The sequence below is a fragment of the Cucumis sativus genome, chromosome 3 (assembly GCF_000004075.3).
Source record: "Cucumis sativus cultivar 9930 chromosome 3, Cucumber_9930_V3, whole genome shotgun sequence".
Lineage (NCBI taxonomy): Eukaryota > Viridiplantae > Streptophyta > Magnoliopsida > Cucurbitales > Cucurbitaceae > Cucumis > Cucumis sativus.
Window position 1 is genome coordinate 18,844,182 of NC_026657.2, and position 19,330 is coordinate 18,863,511.

General features: G+C 34.1%; 3 protein-coding genes across 3 annotated transcripts; 1 reads left to right on the forward strand and 2 right to left on the reverse strand.

The window, feature by feature from the left end:
- Positions 1-3,069: 3,069 nt before the first annotated feature.
- LOC101205927 (ATP-dependent Clp protease proteolytic subunit 3, chloroplastic) lies at positions 3,070-6,367 on the reverse strand. Its single transcript, XM_011653125.2, has 5 exons — positions 5,975-6,367; positions 5,651-5,765; positions 4,305-4,480; positions 3,849-3,944; positions 3,070-3,770 (listed from the first exon to the last, which is right to left on the reverse strand). Exons 1-5 carry the CDS (start codon positions 6,308-6,310, stop codon positions 3,474-3,476), a joined length of 1,020 nt encoding a protein of 339 aa, XP_011651427.1. The 5' UTR covers positions 6,311-6,367; the 3' UTR covers positions 3,070-3,473.
- A 1,849-nt stretch (positions 6,368-8,216) lies between these two features.
- Positions 8,217-11,098, forward strand: LOC101206170 (reticulon-like protein B1). Its single transcript, XM_004149400.3, has 5 exons — positions 8,217-8,566; positions 9,859-10,039; positions 10,133-10,274; positions 10,462-10,531; positions 10,638-11,098. Exons 1-5 carry the CDS (start codon positions 8,377-8,379, stop codon positions 10,805-10,807), a joined length of 753 nt encoding a protein of 250 aa, XP_004149448.1. The 5' UTR covers positions 8,217-8,376; the 3' UTR covers positions 10,808-11,098.
- A 6,107-nt stretch (positions 11,099-17,205) lies between these two features.
- LOC101206405 (probable membrane-associated kinase regulator 6) lies at positions 17,206-18,745 on the reverse strand. The gene is made up of 2 exons (XM_004149401.3): positions 17,762-18,745; positions 17,206-17,644 (listed from the first exon to the last, which is right to left on the reverse strand). The coding sequence occupies exons 1-2, from the start codon at positions 18,426-18,428 to the stop codon at positions 17,637-17,639; spliced, it is 675 nt and encodes a 224-aa protein (XP_004149449.2). The 5' UTR covers positions 18,429-18,745; the 3' UTR covers positions 17,206-17,636.
- Positions 18,746-19,330: the final 585 nt, after the last annotated feature.

The window sequence follows — 19,330 nt, forward strand, 5'->3', positions numbered from 1 at the left end:
ACAATAGAAAAGCATCAAAGGTGAGTTTTTCTATTAACCCTATTTTGTTTCATTTTAGGGTTGTAATGCATGTTAATCACTAAAGTGTTTAGTTGCAATTAGAGTAAAATCTTATCTTTATTTCGCTGCACATGTCTACCGTCCATCAAGAAGAACATAGGCTTAACTCTTATGAGAACTCTAAGATCAATAAAGAGAAAAGAAAATTGTGTCATAATATAAAGATTCTTAAAAAAGAGTTCAAAGTAAGGGAATATTGCTTCTTTATAACTCATCTCAGTCTTTTATGCCAGGCCAACTAAAATCCAAGTGGATTAGGTCATTTGTTGTTTCTAATGTCTTTGACTATGGTACAGTTGAGATTATAAGTGAGAAAACATGAAAAGTTCTCAAAGTAAATGGGCATAGACTCAAAATCTTCATTGAAGGAGAATCCACATCATCCCAAGAGTGCAAGATCTCACTTCTCCATCCCACCTACACTTGAGACCACAATAATAAACAGTTGAGCTACCGACCATATAAATTTCCCGCTTCCTAGAGGCAGCCAGGCGTCAAATATTAATGATTTATTGAATTTTTGTTTTTCTTTCTAATTTCTAGCTTTCGCTTTTTAATAAAACTAAGAAAGTTTCCTTTCTTTTTATAGGAGTAATCTTTGCTCAAGGTGAACAATGCATACAAATAAGGAATTCAAATGCTTTCTCCATGCAAGCTTTCCACCAAGCAAATATCAAAAAATCAACATCTAAGGGACATTGTTCTCATTTCCTTTCTTTTCACTTTACTTTGCTTTTTCTAAAGCTTTGAGGACAAAACATTTTTTGAAGTGGGGTGGGTAGCATAGCATTTCTTGTTACTTAGCTTGCATGTGTATGAATATGAATATTGGGTCATTTTTTTAAAAAAAATTGCATATCTGCCCAGCCCTTGAGCTAAGCTCGGGTTTGTGAATTGTTATATTCTTAATATTCTGAACATGTTGAGATGAGTTATTATCTTCTTTTTTTTTAAGCCCCTTTTTAGCCATGCCATATTGAGATATGAATGCTTGAATGTCAATGGTATGTATGTTGTGATTGAATGATTGCATGTATAATATAATAAGTGTATGGATGCATTTCTATCCTTGTCTTCTTTGTTTTGTTATTAGGGTATGTCTATGATACACTTAGTCCAAATCTAACCTAGATAGAATTAAAAAAGGATAGGAGCTACTCTTTAGAAGTTGAGAAGGTTTTAATACTTTGTCTTGTCAACATGAGTTGGAAATCTCTTGTCTAGCCACAACGAATTAGATCCCTTTAGAAAAGATTAGGTGTTGATAAAAACTTTTATTACATTGAAAGAATCAGTCAAACTTAGAAACTAAGTTTAGAACCATAGAAAGGTAGCTCACTGGTTTTAGCAAGGCCTAGTTACCACATTGCATTCTAAAGTAAGAAAAGAAAGGCTTGCAAAAAAAAAAAAAAAGGTGAGACCATAAAAATGCAATATGCATTATGAAAAACTCGTAAAAAAAAATGTGAGAAGACGGGTAGGTCAAGTTGTGTTGAGTTCCTTAACTATCAAAACTTTTGGGGGAAACCTTCACTTTTTGACCTAAGTAAAACCTGACAACCTTCACTTAGTGTTCTAAACATAACATCTAGTTTGACAAGAACTTCTAAAAGAGGAGGAATCCTTCCTAATCCATAAGTAGGGGAAAACAAGTCTAAGGTATATTTAATCTTTTCAAAGCCATGTCTAACATCCGAGAAACAAAACTTGAGTGCCTTTCTAAATATTCTTATTTCAAAAGAACTTAGTTAAACTTGATTTTCCCACACTTTCTTTCGTGCTTTCCTTTTGCTACTAACATCATTTCTTTGAAACTTGATTTCCACCAAGCTATGGTAAAAAGTAAGGGTAAATTTTAAAATATTTTTTGTTGAGGTAAATCTTAGTAAGTGCAACCTATCCTTAGCAAGCTAAAGTTCACTTTTTAAACATATTAGTACTTGATTCTAATGACCTTACCGATACACTTTAACACGTATCATTTTTCTTTAGACAGTTGGCTACTCGAATCAGATTCAATCACCCAAAAAAACTTCTTTATTTTTCTTCATTTTCTTTCTAATAAAAATTATGCATAAAGACAAGGAAAATCATGACAAAGAGACGTTTTGTATTTTATAGCTCTTAGATCGCATAGTTCATATTTTCATGAAAGTTATTACTCATTATCTCACTTATAGCATTTTTACTCCGTTATTCTATATAAAAGATTATTATAACTTGTATTTTTACAAGTTATCGCCTGTATTGAGATCCCGGCCCACCCCAGCTATTAGCTTCTAATATATATAACAGAACCCCTAACACTTTTCTACCCATAGCCGACCAACTCTATTCTTCCTCACACTCCGTCTCCCCTCACTTTCTCTAAATTTTCATCTCACACGACACCATCGTCGGAATGAATGTGATGGTAAAATAATACACATTTTTCCCTCCTTTAAACCAATTTTCCCCTAACATAAGAGCACAGTTTTTATTTAAAGCTTTTCAAAAATAAAATAAAAGCCCAACGGTCGAAAAATATTTGCTACATATTTTCCCACTTTTTTCTTTTTTAAAAAAATAAGCATCTTATCACAATATTTTTCTCTTAAATTACCGTTTTATTTGAATGTCCGTACTCTAATTTTTCCTTTCCTGATTGGGTTATTATTAAATGTAAATTTTGAAGATCAATTTATTAGACACAAATTTCAAATTCCTGCAATACATTACAGTTAAATAACTTCAAATTCATATGAATTTTTAACTAGGTCTAATAACTAATTTGATATGTTAAGCCACATCAAATTGAAATAACATATCTCAATTGACATTTAAAAAAAAAATCTATCCTGCATTGTGTATATACATAAATTAAAATTTTGAAATTGATGAAACTAAAAAAATTAATTTTTTTTCCTCTTAAAAATATAAAAACACATTGATGGTAATAACATCTATTAGTGCAAATGCATCAAATAGCTTCAATAATAAACGTTGGATAGAAGGCAATTACCCCAACTATCATGTAGAATATTTAGCAATGCATTGCATGACAACCTTGAATTCAAAATTATCACCTGCCTTCCATCTTAATCCAAATCTCAGCCAAAACTCATACAAACTTCCATCCAAGTTGCAGCAACTTACTCAGAAACATGGTCATTGGTGCTCCCCATTGAACGTTGAGCCAAGGTTTCTAGACAAATTCAATATCAGACTCCAGCAATATTTTAGCGTCTAGATAAGGGAAGAGAAAGGGAATGTTACGACCCTTGAATTTTCCGAAACCTAGGCCTGTTTAACAAATTGGTAATAATCGTCTTAAGATCTTACAGAGAAACAACTATTTGAGAATGGAAAGAACAAGCTCGGATACAACAATAGAGGCAGAGGGATGGAAGAAGAGGAACAGGGTGAGTCCTGTGTCATACAGGACTTGGTTCTTCTGTTTCCTGCTGGCCACCGCGCTCTTTGTCACTTCCTTGACCCCCTTCTTCATATCCATTCTTCAAAATCTTGCTTTCTGAAGGCAAATTCTTCTTGGCTTTTCGACTCCCTTCAACCTTCCATAGATCCCAGATTCGAGTTTTCGGAGGAGGAGTTGCCTCTGCAATTGGAGCAATAAGTCCAGGCTTCCCATCATCGATAACTTCATCGATCAAACCATATTCCTTAGCTTCCCAAGGATTCATAAAATTATCACGTTCTGTGTCCAATTCAATCTGCAAAGGACAAACAAATACTAAAGGGTTTCTTTACAAAATTGAGAACCAAGTAGTTAAAGTAATATATTGGCAAACCTGCTCTATTGGCTTTCCAGTGATTCTAGAAAAAATTTTGTTTAGCTTAATCTTGTGATACGCCATTTCTCGTATCCGAATGCTCATCTCTGTTGCCTGGCATAGATGGGGTAACCAGTGAATTGATTAGGCGTTCTCCCATAATTGAAAGCTTAAATCAACTAATTAATTATTAAATAGATCAAAAGCCAATATCGATAATTTCAGAAAAACTCCTGAATTTCATTCCATGCTCTTATTTGTGGAGCCAAAGCTGTGTCCCTTTACCAAAAAATTCAACGCAAATAAATCAAGTTCATAAAAGCTATTATGAGGCTTATTGATTTTCAACTCCCTACCATCCAATGCAAGCACTAAACATTATGAACAAAGAATTTTAGAAATGCTGCACACATTCAAGAGCGACTGGAAAAGCCATTAACTTAACAGCAAAGCACAGAACAATAATCTACTCACTTTTCCTCCAGCAGTTCCAAGAGGTTGATGGATCATCACTCTTCCATTGGGCATGCAAAATCGCTTTCCCTTTGAACCAGAGGCTAGAAGAAATGCTCCCATGGATGCGGCAAGTCCCAGACAAACGGTTGAAACATCGGCCTTGCATAACTTCATTGCATCATATATTCCCATTCCTACATTCAATAAAAAATTTGAGAAACAAACATGGATTGAAATAACAACCTACAACAATAGAGGTAGACCAAAAAGATGTGGATATACAAAGATCCATTTGCCTTGAAATAATTGAAGGGAGAGATCATCACACAAGAGATAAACGAACATAAGAAGGGCAGTTTTCAGTAAGGAGAAATAAAGAGGTTATTGCATGGATGGGTAGGTGACTTCATCTGCTGAAGTATCTTCTGAATTACAGGGAAACCAGGAGGAAAACTAAGGGCCGTTGCAAAATAATTTATAATATCATTATTATGTTGAATGAAAAAAACAAACCCCACACCAGAGATCTGTTTGTGCAACCTCCTAATCAGAAAATACTTTACAGATTATCATTTGAATTGAACTTGAATCAGGCTATATGCATATCATCCGGAATCTTGCCCCATGATTGCCACACTACATACCATATAATATAATTTTCATCGATCAAAAAAGTTACAACCATAGTGCTAAAACGTAATGACTCGCTGGAGCTCTTTCTTTTCATGGGCTTCAATTTCAAAGACTTTTTGTAATTATTCATTAGGCAACATTTTACTGAGTTGGAGCACCTTTCTTTAGTGAGGTTTTTGTGTACTTGGCTTTTAGTCTGCTTTTGTATTGTTTCCTTCTCTCCATCTCTCTCTGTGTCTATATATATAGAATAACTTGGTTAAAATACCATAAGATGAAATGTAATTCGATAGAATAACAGAAGCTCTTGTCTCACAACTTGATGGATTATGATCCTGACTTAGAATGACAGATCCCAAGCTACTTCCGAAGTGAGAATAATGAAGTCATTTCTCAAATATTTCAATGATTCCAAACTTTGGAATGTGTTTATTTTGATGCACGTGATCAACACAGAAGGCACTTGAACTCATTTGCGTACCAAATATTGGATTATGTAACTTACTTTACACTCTCACGCACAAGCAGTTTGGAGCAACAAGGAGTACTAAAACCATCATAAAAGAATGAAGGGCGTGAATACTGTGGGAAGCAGATTTGAACCATAAAGATTATACGACAGCATCCTTTCAACCCAACAACTTCAAATTAAAACTAAAAATTATCCGTCTGAAAACAAAAAACAAAAACAAAAACAAAAAAGAATGTAAGGACTTGATGACGGAAAATACCAGCAGTGACAGAGCCACCAGGTGAGTTGATAAACAATTTAATATCTTTTGTTGGGTCTTCAGCATCAAGAAAGAGTAGTTGGCTTATGATGAAATCTGCCGTCATGTCATCAACCTGCCAGTACCCAATACAATATTCAAGTCCCAATAAAAATTCTCTCTTCTTCTTCCAACTCAAACAACTCCCAAACCATCCAAACAAAAATCCCAATATAACAAATACAAAATCAAACCTAAAAAAAGCTAAACAGAATTCAACACACCGCTGAAAGTAGAAACAAACCAATTGATTAAGAAATACGAGGAAATAGTTGGAGACATTGCCTGAGAGCCCAAGAAGATGATTCGCTGGCGGAGAAGCATATTGGTAGTGTCAAGCTCTTCGAATCGAGGCAAGGATCGAGCGGAAGATACAGAATAGTTGCTAAAAACATCCCAATTACTGGATAAGGTGCGTCTAAGAGAAGAGGAACTATGCGAGGGGTGGTTTACAACCGGAACCGAACAATTTCTGATTCTAAAAGCATTAGAAGTGAAATTGCCGCCATGGGAGTGCTTGGAAGGAGTAGAAATTGGAAAATGAGAAGACTGAAATCCATGGTCAGAACGCTTAAGCCCATAAGGGGAAGGAGAAGGTGCGTGTGTGAAACTCAACTCCATTTTCGCTATTGAGAGCAGAAGGGGAAGCACCCACAAGAAATCCAAAGATTGGGCTGCTCTACCAATATAAAGAGTATTTTCCCCCAAATTTACTTCATCAATCGTAACAAAAGAAGGGGAAAAATCACTTTTAATGTTACGTTAAATTGTAATCTTACTTTTCCAATCTTGTTTGAATTTTATTGGGTGTGTTTTAAAAAATGGTCAAAATATTGATAGGTATAAAACAATTTCAAAAATAATAAAAACGCTATTGATTGGCTCTAATATATTGGTAAGCAATCAATAAACTCAATCAATAGTTTATGTTTGTTTAAATTTGTATAGTTAAATACATTTCAAGATTTTTGGATGTGTAGAAATTTGGTTACCAAAATCTAAACTATTTTGTTAGGATTGTCTAGTATACGATTTTTTTGTCATGATCTTCTATATTTGGTACACAGTTTGAAAAAATAGATATTTTATATTTGATACACGATCTTGATGCAAATAACATGTTGATAAAAAATAAAAATAAAAAAATTGCTAAAGAGAAAAAGACCCCGAAAAGGAAAAGAAAAATTGCACAAGACTGAAGATGGAAAGCAAGAGCAACCAAAATATTTAAAAGAAATTGTAGAAGAAGAGAAAAAGACGATAGAAAGAAAAAAAAAAATTGCAGAAGAGGAATATAATAAATACGATACGAAAAAAATGTTGAGTTTCATGGGATTTTTCATTTTTTGTTGAATAGGAAATTTTGAAACCAATCATAAATTGTCATATCATTCATTACTAAAATAACATCATCTATGTTGATTTTTTGTCTTCCATATTTGAGAGCCATTTTTAGTTCTTTGTATGTTTCTAGAAGTGAGTTTAGTAGATTAAACGATTCATTTTCATCATCAATATTGTCTCCCAATTCTTTGAAATTTGAAGACAGCTTCTTGAATTCTCCAAGATTTTCTGTCAAATATTTGTTGTCATCCATCTTGAAGGCCTTACATATGCACGGTTAGGTAGATCTTTGGACTTGTAGATTTCATCCAACTTTGTTCACATTCCATAAGTTGTTTCTTCACCAATGACCTTCCTAAGAACATTGTCACTTACGTTTAAATTCTCCATAGTTTCTTTGTCTTATTGAGTCATTGTTTTAGGCAGCTTTTTTGGATTCGTGAGAGCTTTCAATCTCTCTTACCATCAAACTTCTCAATATCATACCTTGCTACCGTCATCTTTGAGTTTCTTGAAATCAAGAACGTGATTCTTGGAGCTTTCTTGAATCTTTCTGCAGATACCAATTAGAAGGGGTTGCCACTTGTATGGACACGGGGAAGCCACCTAATTACATAAAGGTGAGTTCTCTCTATACTTACTTGTGTTTTACTTTTCCCTTTCCTTTCACTTGCATGTAGATCTGTATTTACAGAGGATTGAAGAAGCTCTTAAGTATTTTCTGATATTTATTTCTTTTATGTAGATTCTGGTTTTCTTATTTCCTTTTGCTTGGATGATGGTGAGATGAAGAGAAGATGAACATACAAGGGTTTTAAAGTGGTTCGACATGGCAAATGTCTACGTTCATTGAGCTTTGGAGAGCAAGGTATTATTTCTTTTCAGTTTCTTGTGTATATAATATCAAAGAGATATAGAGTAATATAGACTACCCTATAGAACTCTAGTTAAACAATGGGTTAAAACTTACATATTTAACCGTACAAAGATATAACTCTTTCATTAAAGAGTTTTTAGACCGTTATCTTATTTTTGTCATTAGTTTAAAGATTTAAGATTAGTCCAAGCTTGAAGGTATTTTTTTCTTACCCGACATGCAAAATTGTGGGATAATTTTTAAAATTTAATCTTTAAATTATAATTAAATAGTTGGTTGATGTTTTTTTTCTTTCAGTTGCGTTACTTCTCTAGTTTCCGCGCCCCCGTTTACATAGCTCTATCATTTATTCATATTGCAATTCCCATTCTCTACTCCTGCTCGATCCTCTCGCCTCTGCTTCGGAGACGCTTTTTTTGTCCTTTCATTTTCATTTTTCTGTTCTTCAATCTTGCTCCAAAGATCCATGGCTGACCAACCAGCCGAGCCGGATTCCGTCATTGACAACTTCTCCGCCAAGATCGACGACCACATTTCATCCTCTTCCTCCGACTCTGATGACGACCACCCTTCCAAACCCGATGCTGTAAAATGCCACGTTTATAGACTCTTCGGCAGAGATAAGCCCGTCCACACGGTCTTGGGCGGTGGAAAACGTACTCTCTGATCCCTCTCTCTCTCTCTCTCTCAGATTTGGATTATGCTTTGTCATTCTTACTTATCAAATGCCTTTCTATCTTTGTACATTGTTATTGTGGATACGTGTTTTCGAATGTTCTTGCAATTTTCGTTTCATTGGATTACTTCCCGATGTTTTCCTTCTTTTTGGGAAGGAAAGAATTTCATTGATTGAATGAAATGTCACAAAAGGGAGACAAACCGGATTACAAAAAAATTAATTTCTCCGTTTGGATAAAATAAAATTTGAGTTGTAAATGGTGAAAGATGAAACGGTTTTAAATGAGAGATCGGACGACTGTTCATATGTTACAACATAGAGTATATTCTCTTTTAATTTCCATTGAGTTATGCATGAAAACCTTAGGGTAGCGTTATGGCTTCATACATTGTGGTTTCAGTTATGTTAAATATGTTATCTCAAAACCAATTTTCATCTGGCAACGAAAAGAGTTACTATATATTTTGAGGTCTCTTCATTATATTGATTGTGGGATCCTCAACATGTTTACCATTTTTGGGTTGAATTTAGCCATAACCCTAAAAGCTTCATAGACTCGAACATCATAAGATTAACCATTGTAACTTAGTTAGAAAATTACTCAGTTACTGCATTTGGCAAAGTTGAGTTTTGCTGCCTTATTTATGAATAATAGGGTAACCGCTATTTTGTTTTACTTTCTGCCGCAGATTTTAGACATTTAAAACTATATTTTATTCTGTCTACATTTTAGTTCGTATTTAGTAGGAATATTGTAGTTGATGAGATAAACGGCTGAAATGTATAGGTTCAGTTCTTTTCGAGTCTGTTTACCAAACGACTGCTCTAATAATACTACTTCGTCATTATTAGGAAGATTATTTTAAATGACAAAACTGCTGAAAATAGTTACAAATATAGTAAAATATCATAGTCTATCTACGCAGACCATAATAGACAGATATAGCAGTCCATCACAATGATGTAGTAGGATAGGGTGTTATGCTAATCCCAATCCTAATCTTAATTAAATTAAGGATTTGATCACAATACCCTAATCGTACTACATCAAATATTTAATGTATACCATTTTCAATGTAGAATATTATAACTGCATTAAACATGAATTGAGAACTGATTAGATATACCTTTCTTTTTTCCACATACAAATTTCAGTAGAACGTGATACTGGAGTTATGCCCTTCTGTAGTTCTCCCCTCACCACTTTCCTGTCTTTATCTTTGAGGAACTTTTCTTTTTCTTATAAATTATAATTACTTCCGGTTGCAGCTGCTGATGTTTTTCTTTGGAAGAACAAAAAGAACTCTGCAGGCGTTCTTGGGGGTGCCACTGCCTTATGGATTCTTTTTGAACTGCTTGAATACCAATTAATCACTCTCGTGTGCCATATATTAATTATTTTATTGGCTATACCTTTCTTGTGGTCTTATGCCAATACATTTATCAACAAGTAAGGACATCGACTTAGATAATCTGATGCAATAAACAGTCTGTTGGTTTTGTTTTATATGTATGTTTTCTGTGTTGTTTCATGTTTGTATAGGACCCCACCTCAAATCCCAGATGTTAGACTTCCTGAAGATTGCCTGCTACAGGTTGTCACTTCACTGAGAATCGAAATCAACCGTATAATCTCCACTTTACGCGATGTTGCTTCTGGGAGAGATTTGAGGAAATTTCTAAGTGTACGTTCCCTGCTATTATCTTATGAGTAAATGTGTTTTAGAGGGAGAAGAAAAAAAGTAAATATTTCTAGACTCGATCAACTATTAGAAATGACAATTTTAGTAGTTTCTTAAACATTATCTTTTCATCATTTTGTTTACTGATTACTTTGGTAATGCTACTGAGATTGTCGGATACCATCAACAGGCTTTTCTTGGCTTATGGATTCTATCAATAGCTGGCAGCTGGTGCAATTTTCTGACCTTGTTATACATGTGTAAGAACTGCTCTTTAAGTTTTTTATGAGAAATCACCGAGACTTTTGCATTTATAACTGAAAATATCTGCTTACATATTGATATTTTGATGTGCTTGAAAATCAGGCTTTATATTGCTACACACTGTGCCAGTCCTTTATGAGAAGTATGAAGACCAGGTTGACCCATTTGCTGAGAAGGCTTTGATAGAACTTAAGAAGCAGTATGCTGAATTTGATGCCAAGGTTCTGAGCAAAATCCCATTGGGGCCACTTCAAGAGAAGAAAAAGGATTAGATTGTATGACATTTTTGTCTGGTTAGGCTTACCTTCATATCTCTCTTAGCAGTCTTGTTTTCTTTTTCTGGCAAGGCAGCTCGGTTACTTTCCCCTTGTTTCTAAAGTATTTTCAATATAGAATTTAGAAGCCTTTCTGCTGCTGCATGAATCTCTCATCACTCAGTAAATTTTGAATAGGGATAAATTCTGCACCAATGTATCTTGCTTTTCCTTGTCAACGCCCCCCAAGATTCTTTGCCTTCTTGAGTAATTAATTATAAAATTATACTGTTCTTCGTCTTTCTGCTACTGCATTTTTTCCTTAAAAGAAATCTGTGTGTTGGGTTTTTGAGTTTTTCTGTGGTTGAGAAGTCTACGCTTCTGCTTCTACTTCTACTTTTATTTATGATCTATGTGGATTGACTTTCTAAATGCTTTAATTTTTAGGTGCCTTTAGACTAAATAAAGAACTAGAATTTAGGAATTCGTATTTGAGTAGTCTTGAATTTATTTGGTTTGTGCATTTAAGGAGTTTTAAGTTTATACTTGATTAGCAATTTGTATTATAAAATATTAAAGAAACTTACCCTTGAAATTTAGGTTCTAATAGGAGGAGCCCCCTACAAGGAAAAAGAGATTCTAAAATGTAAGTTTTGATGGGAGGAGGAGGACCCCTTCTCTTTTTCCTTCATGATTACATTACATGTGTAGCATATCATTCCTTCTTAGAAACGCTTGGCTCTTGTTGATTTAACTTTTTAGGCAACATAACTATAACTTAGTGCTAACTAAGTTATAAAATGAAAAACTAACAAGAGCCGAGCGTTTCTAAGAATGAATGAAAACCCAGCATAACTATACTTTATTTTGAAAAGTGAAAAATGAAATGGTTATCATTTATTGTACTTTTTTAAGAAGAAGAAGGATAAGTAATTATCAAAGTTTAATTTATTTTGGCCAAAAAGTGTGTTTCCTCATATGTTGGAGAAAAATAATAGACATGTTTGGAAGTAATTTATGAATTACTAAAATCACTTTTTTATTTTCAAAATTACTCGAAAAACTTTTTTTTTACGTGAAAATGACATTTAAAAGTAAAAATAAATTAAATATTAAATTAATTTATGAGTGATTAAAGGTGTATGTTAAAGTGAGTCTCAATTTCAGAAACGTGATTCCAAAATTTTTCTATAACATGCACAAAATCTTGAGTTCAACGAGTGATTTTATTTTAAATTTTTAAATGGCGCTTAACGAGATGAGATGGAGATTCTAAGAGAAGGTGTTGGTGGAAAATATGTTTCAGTGAGGTTGGTGGGCTCAGTGATGTATGAAGATGTAGAATAGAAAATTCCTGAAGCCTGAAAGGAGAAATGGGTTGATAACTGTTGAATACTTGAAACACGTCACTGTATCAATTAACATTAAACCAATAAATCATAACTATTTTTTGTTTTCAAGTAATACTTATCTATTGACTTGTTAGCAATAAAACCATCATCAGAACTTTATTGGAGGCTAACACTTTTCTAGAAAAAAAATAGTAAATAGTTAGTCGAATTTAAAGTGGTAGGGTGAAGTAGTATTGTCACACCCGAGTACCCAAGGGGTTCATATGGGTACATGATTTAAAAGAATTAAGAACGATTGTCTATACTGATAATGTACACTTTACTTTTTCAATGAATCAATCATAGAAACCTTAAATTAGGCTTAATTCAGAGTAAGCAATCCTATGATAAGTGACTATTTAAAAAAAATTCTAGGAAGCGTGCTGAAAGGATTTGTCCACACCAGATCTTTTGAGAATGAAAATGTTTCTTAAATCTATAGTTAGTATTCTATATCATCTATATTTCTATTGCTGTTTTAATGGCTCCAAGTAGAAGGTTTCTGCTGAAATCTCAACTTCTGGTGTTTAGACATGTCTTATTTGGAAGATATTTAGTCCATCATCTCGTAAATGTTTTATTGTCTATCTCAGAAGGAAATGACAGTTATAAGGGAAATTCCATTGCTTTGGACTTTGGACATTGTTTGTTTGACGATAAGATTATACTATGTTACTTTTTATGCAATTTTTGCATCTCCAAAGGATCAAGGCTCCATTTGAAAACTGTTTGGTTTTTAAATAATATGTTAGTTCCACTTATAGAATTATTCGTTTTGTTATCTACCTTTTATGGATTTTTTTTTTTTTTGTTAAATTCAAGCCAAGTTTAGAACGTTTTTTGTTTTAAGAAAGGAAAATCCAAAATTTATCCTTCATTAGTCTACTCAGCACAATGTCTCAAAAGAAAATTTTGTTTGAATTCAAAGATTTGAACATGGCTCTGCCGCTCTATTCACAGAAGTGAAGCTTCTTGACATCCTCACAGTGAATCTTTGTGATGTAAAAACACTTACGAAGGTTGCTATCACACGGTATTCAAGGTTCGATTAATTTATCGAAACCCATAGAGTTCATCAACATCATTGCTGCAGTAATGCAATGAACATTCCTAGATATTTAGACAAAGAAAAGGGCACGTGATATATGATCATTGTCCTAGAACTTTGAGGATTCATTCCCTACTAGCCTTTGGCTTTTGCACGGACCAGTTTGTTGCAACTTTCCCAAAATTCATTCCCTACAGGCCTCTTAGAAAGATCATTTTGACAGCGATCTATTTGGGGCATACGGTAATCGTACAGTAAAATTCATCAGAGCTCAATAATTTGACATCACATGCCGGGATAAACCCGAGCTTGCTTTGTGCTGAGTTTTGTGAACAGAAAGATCTTAAATTGGATTGAATCCTTGGGGCAAAGAATTTGCATTGATACATAAAGGTGTTCAATGCTATGCTAATAGGATAGACTTTAACCTTTAGTTATCATTGTCTCATAAATCCTCCATAGCTTAAGGACATTATCAAGGGAACCCCACAAGTTAACTGGCAAAAATATGCATATTTATGACTTTGCTAGTCTGTCTTGTTAGCAACTAAAGTGACTGAAGGATGACTCGCAACGACAGGTTGCATGTGGGAAGTCTCGGTCCCCACGGAAAATGTCGATACAGAAACGATAGAAGGACAAAGCTCGTAAAAGCCACCCATCACTGTGCTTCTATGGTGAAAAAGCAGAAAATCCAACAAAGCTGGCAAAAAAAACTAGTAGAAAGAGACAGAGAGGTAATTTTATCATACTTTGTCATTTTTCCTAGCATATTTTGTCCATGTCTCCTCTTTCTTGCTATAGACATGTGACAAACTTCCCATTCTTAGCCAACACTTTTTAGTCCATTAGCTAAAAAACACTGTTTAAGAAAAAAAAGCAAGATTGGATCTGTTTTAATACCAATTTGTTGGTCAGCTCTCTTGTATTCTTTGAAAGGTCTTTTGGGACACACTAGGAGGTGGGAACCATTTACGAACCCTTCAACTCATTTTTTTTCCTTCTTTTTATCTTTTCTCAGAGACTAGGATTTTATCATGGCTACTCACCTTTTGCTTTCTAAGCACAATTATCCTCAAGTATTTAAGAGCTTTTCTGCATGAAGTAGGCACTATTAATGCAAAGATAATAATGGGGCATTAAGAAACTGAAAAGGACTAGGCAGATCTTGTTGGTATTCAGAAAAAAAGATAAGGTTTTTTAATGACAGAGTGTTTGAGGATGTGGCTGAAATGGTTGCCCATCCTGAACTAGTTTCGAGTCTTTTTGGGTTTGGTAGCAATTGAAATGATGGGTTTAAAGTATTCAAATGACCTACTAAAAGCATTAAATATTCAAGAGTGTTCATGACTAACTGTTTATAATATCAAGCACACCAAAAATGAAAGCTAAAATTTTGCAGCAGACACATGAGCAAAAATGGAGCCCATGTTCATCATTATGCCCAGAGATGAAACTGAAAGTTTGGTCTGAGGATGCTTCAGTGGCCTGTGATGTGACTATAATTCATGCACCTCTAATATTTCCATTGAATCTTAGCCTTTGTGCAAGAGAAAAGTTAAAGAGTTTAACCACTTTTTTGAACCCTTTGCCTGCCACCAAAAAGCTATATTCAAGTGCTAAAGTATGCATATGTTTGGTTGAAGATACGCTTCATTTCCTCGATCCAAGTGCCTTTCTATTTTTGAAGTTTTTGTGGTTCAGACACAGAGGATCTGAGCCAGATATTGTTTAACTAAAAAAATGGGGTTTTGGATTTCTTAGTCTAAGTTAGTGGGTACTGTTCAAAATTTCTACCTCTAAACTCAATTCTTTATTTTAGTTGAAGAGGGAAAAAAACCACTTCTTTCAGAGTAAAATTTTTTCATAGAAAATCTGTTTTTGTATCAACTAAGGAGAGTTGAAAGACCTTATTCTGAGTTTGGAGCCAAAGGATTCAAAATTTGGTCCAACTCTTATGATTGCTTCTGTTGTCATCCATCAGCTAGGCTCAGTTTTGAACCAATCATGAAGAATCTATCAAAAGTTTAGACTTTTTATGTTTTGGTGACGGATTTCTGTTTTGCGATTTAATCAAAGGAACCCTTTTATTAGTTTCAACTAAACTGGGGTTGTATCTAATAAAATGTGTTTAGTTCAATTTTTCAATCATGATTTGATTAAATTGTATTACAGAGTAGGAGGGATACCATATGAAAATTAATTTCATAATGTATCAGAAATAATGTCGTGTCTCTCAGGTCTAGGATTGGCCCTCACAACCTTCGAATTTGTCATCATCTTTTTCAAAGCAATCAAATATAGAATGAGATTGGTGGAGATGAGTTTGGCACGGGGTTAGGTGATATAACATTTTTAATCGTTTGGTGGAAGGAGTGAAGTTGTGAATTCTTAAGAGTCCTTGAAGTTTGGGGAGTAGTGAACTCGTAGGACCCACAACGTACGGAGTAAATAAGACATAACTTTGACGTATTCTGGTTGTTGGGGCTAGCTGGAGCTCGCAACTCTTACTCCCTCGTGGATCTTTGCTCTCTTTTAAATATTTCATTCTTGTTCCTATCCTATGCCAAAATTTTAAAGGGATTAGTTATTTGTAGAAGCACTGACTTACCATCGACCAAAAGGATAGAAGGTCAAATTTTCTTGTGGTTGACCTAAAAAATGTTCGTAGAAATGATAGTTAATTTAAACAATAAATAGAAAAAAGTTCTTTAATGTAGGATTTAACATATCATATTTGTTTTTTCACTTGTAGGATCTCTGTTACACAGCTATAGTTAGAGCATTGTTATACCAAAGGAGAACTCTTGTGGCATGTCGAGTTTGTGATTTGTTGTGGGAGAAGATAAATGAGAGGACGTTTACTCTCTCGTTAAGGCTATATGTTTTTCTTATCAAAGACAATTCTTTTGCATAATTTTTTTTGTCAGGTTTTATTTTTTTTATTAGAGTCTCTTTCTCTAATAGATTATCCTTTTATGAGCTTCATTTTTTTTTTATGTCCTTGCGTTCTTTCTTTTTATTTTTTCAAAATGAAAGTTGACATTAATTTTTTAAAAGTATATATTCTATTACTCTAAGGAGAAAGGTTTTAGTTATAAGATAGGAATGATTTACATAAATAATAATAAACAATAATTTTAAGCATGAAAATCAAATTGAAACTAGAGATAAAACATGAGATGTAAATATGTAAAGAAATGATTAGATGCAAGTTACACCCATTTTTTGTTACATAGTGGGTGAGCTACTTAAAGATACTTGGGTGCAGCCCAACCTTCTCCTAAGTTTTTCTTTTCATAAGTTTAAAAGAGAAGAAAACTTTCATAAGATTCATAGTTAAGAGTCAATATCAGGCAACTTGTTAAAACCCAATGCCCCTTGGTGAGAGTGAAATTATTGTTAATATTAAACCGTCGATTCACTCAAGAGGCCCAACAAGTGGAAATTAATTTGATCTCACTTGTGGGCTTGAAATATTTGAAAGGCCCAATAAGTGAAAATCGATTTTAATTGGGGAGAAAGCGACAATGCAACTAAGGACCTCCCTTAGACCGCTTGCTCTCCGATACCATCATGTTAAAACGCAAATTCATCCAAAAGCTTAGTTAACATCTTAAACATCATGGTGAATTGAAGAAACAAAACCAACAATTATTGTCAATAAAGAACATGTAATGAAAAAGCAAGTTGGAAGTGCTTTCATGTGCAAATGAAAAGAGGACAACATGATATGGATTCCCTTTGGTTAACAAAAGCAAAATAAGGGACCCTACCATAATTTTGTTATAATCTCACTGAATAGCTACCAAGTCTTTTAGATATGGATTCCCATCTAAAGAAAACTCAGTTCACTGTCAAGAAAGGGCAAAATACAAACTAGAAGACATTCTTATGTTAACATCATATCGGTTTGAATCCCATTTTATTCGTTAGAAATATGAACAAAGAGTCACTTGATGGTTGTTTAACTTATCTTCAGAACTCCAAGTAAAGAACAAAATTTATATTCATCTTCGTCAACTTCATATGGCATTTGAATATTTACCTCAAGGAACCTGCTCGGTCACGGGCATACCGAAACAAGTGTTCTCTTGCTATAGGGGTTTTTATTACATAACAGTCAATGACAAACAATATTTATGGTGACCCTTCCTGTTCCTCTGTTAGGTCTGAAATTTTCAAGGCTATTAATTTATACAGCTTCTACTTTCCTCACAGACAAAGTGGTATGGTACATTTGAATCTAAGCAAAAGTAGAAGAAAGGGACAAAAAACTTAGTGGATGTTATGATTTTATGTCTCAATTTTCTCCTCTGTTTGTTTGTCTTGAATTGCTCTTTCGTTTATTATCATCTTCTCTGTTTTCACTTCTTTCTCCTGATTTTTCACTGGAAATTACTCGATCTTATCTTCCTGTAGAGAGCAAAGGTTTGAATAATCATCAGAATCTGAACAAAGCGTTTAATAAAAAAACTAGTACCATATTGATATAATGATGATGATGATCAAACTATAACATGCTTCACATACCTATAGATTTCTTGCAATGGAGGACTGCCTCATAGATTGAGCTCTCAGAATCACAGGATCTACGCCAATCATCTGCGGAGTAAGCTACGCTTATCCGTGGCGATGCTTCGTATGCATATTCCCAATTCTTCATAGATTTGGATCTTCTACCAACATTTTCTGGTTTAGAACTTGATGTTCTATGACCTCGTATTCTTTGGTACAATGGCTTGAAAAAACTCAAATACTTTTGCAACACTTTCTTCGATAGTTTCCGACACTTTCTCATCGACGAGCAGTCAGAAGTATTGGCTGGATGGACATCGTTTTCTATATGGGAAGATTTTGGAAAATTTGGATTGAAATCTTCATCCTCATATTTCTGAACTTTCACTGGATCAATGAAAAAAGGCACAAGACAACCATTGGAAATCAGCTGATCAGCATGTACAAATGTGAGAGAAGGAGGCGAGACAGGGAAATCAAATTTAAAATCTTGAGAATTCCTAAAAAATCTCTTGGAGGGTGGCATTCTGGGGTCCATCTCGATGAAGGAGGAAGCAGGTTCATCGGAAGCATCAAGTGAGGTCCTAAAGGAATTGTTGCCTGAGCTCTCTAGAGATGGCTTTATATTCACTAACCAACTATATGAAAAGCTGTCAATAGAAAGAGGCTGGGATGTCTCCATTTCCAGCAGCTTTGCTTTATCTCAATATATGTGTGCAGAACACAAGTTCAAAGAATATTAATAGCTACTGAAAACTCCCTTCTTTAGAGAACATATCCACAGGAGCTTTGTGGTTCACATACACACATATATATACATGTGTGTGTATATATGGAAAACCTCAATCTCCTCTCTCTCTAATTCTTATGTTTGTGATTGGGCAAGAAACAGTGGAATTAATAATTCACAAAAAAAAGAGAAGAAAAAAAAAGGTGGAAAGGAACAGAAATTCGAGTCCCTACAGGCAAATATAATGTAGTGTTTGCATCAGTACATTCAACCCCACATCTCTTTTAATCATTTCCTCTTCCTATATACTTCATGAAGAAGACAGATTCTCTTTCCAAAAAGATATTCACTTTACTCATCACAAGTTTGAACCGTAGATGCGAGACATCAACACGTCGATTCAAAATTGTTAAAAAACTGAACGACATTACGACAGACGTACAAAAAGAGAGTCAGATTCAAAGCTCCCAAAAAGTATTAACCAAAAAAAGAAAAGAAAAAAAAAATCCATGATTCCCAATTCTGATACGTAGACAAGTTGTTGTCCTTATGATTAAATAAAACTGGTGGTGAAGAAATTGGGTGAGCCAAAAGATGAAACAAATGGTGAATGGTAAAGAATGAACAGACTTTTTCATCCACCAACAGTATTGAGTGGTATTGAAATTTGAAAACTTTATATGGTTTAACTGTCAGAACAAATGTTGTGTCATTTTCATTTCAAAATGAGTAAAAAAGAATGGTAAAGAGACAGACAAATGGTCCAAAGGATTGTCGGGAAAAGACATAGACAGAGGCCGAGGTTTATGGGACATGAGCCAAAAAAGGAGAGTGACTTCAACCAAATTGGTCCC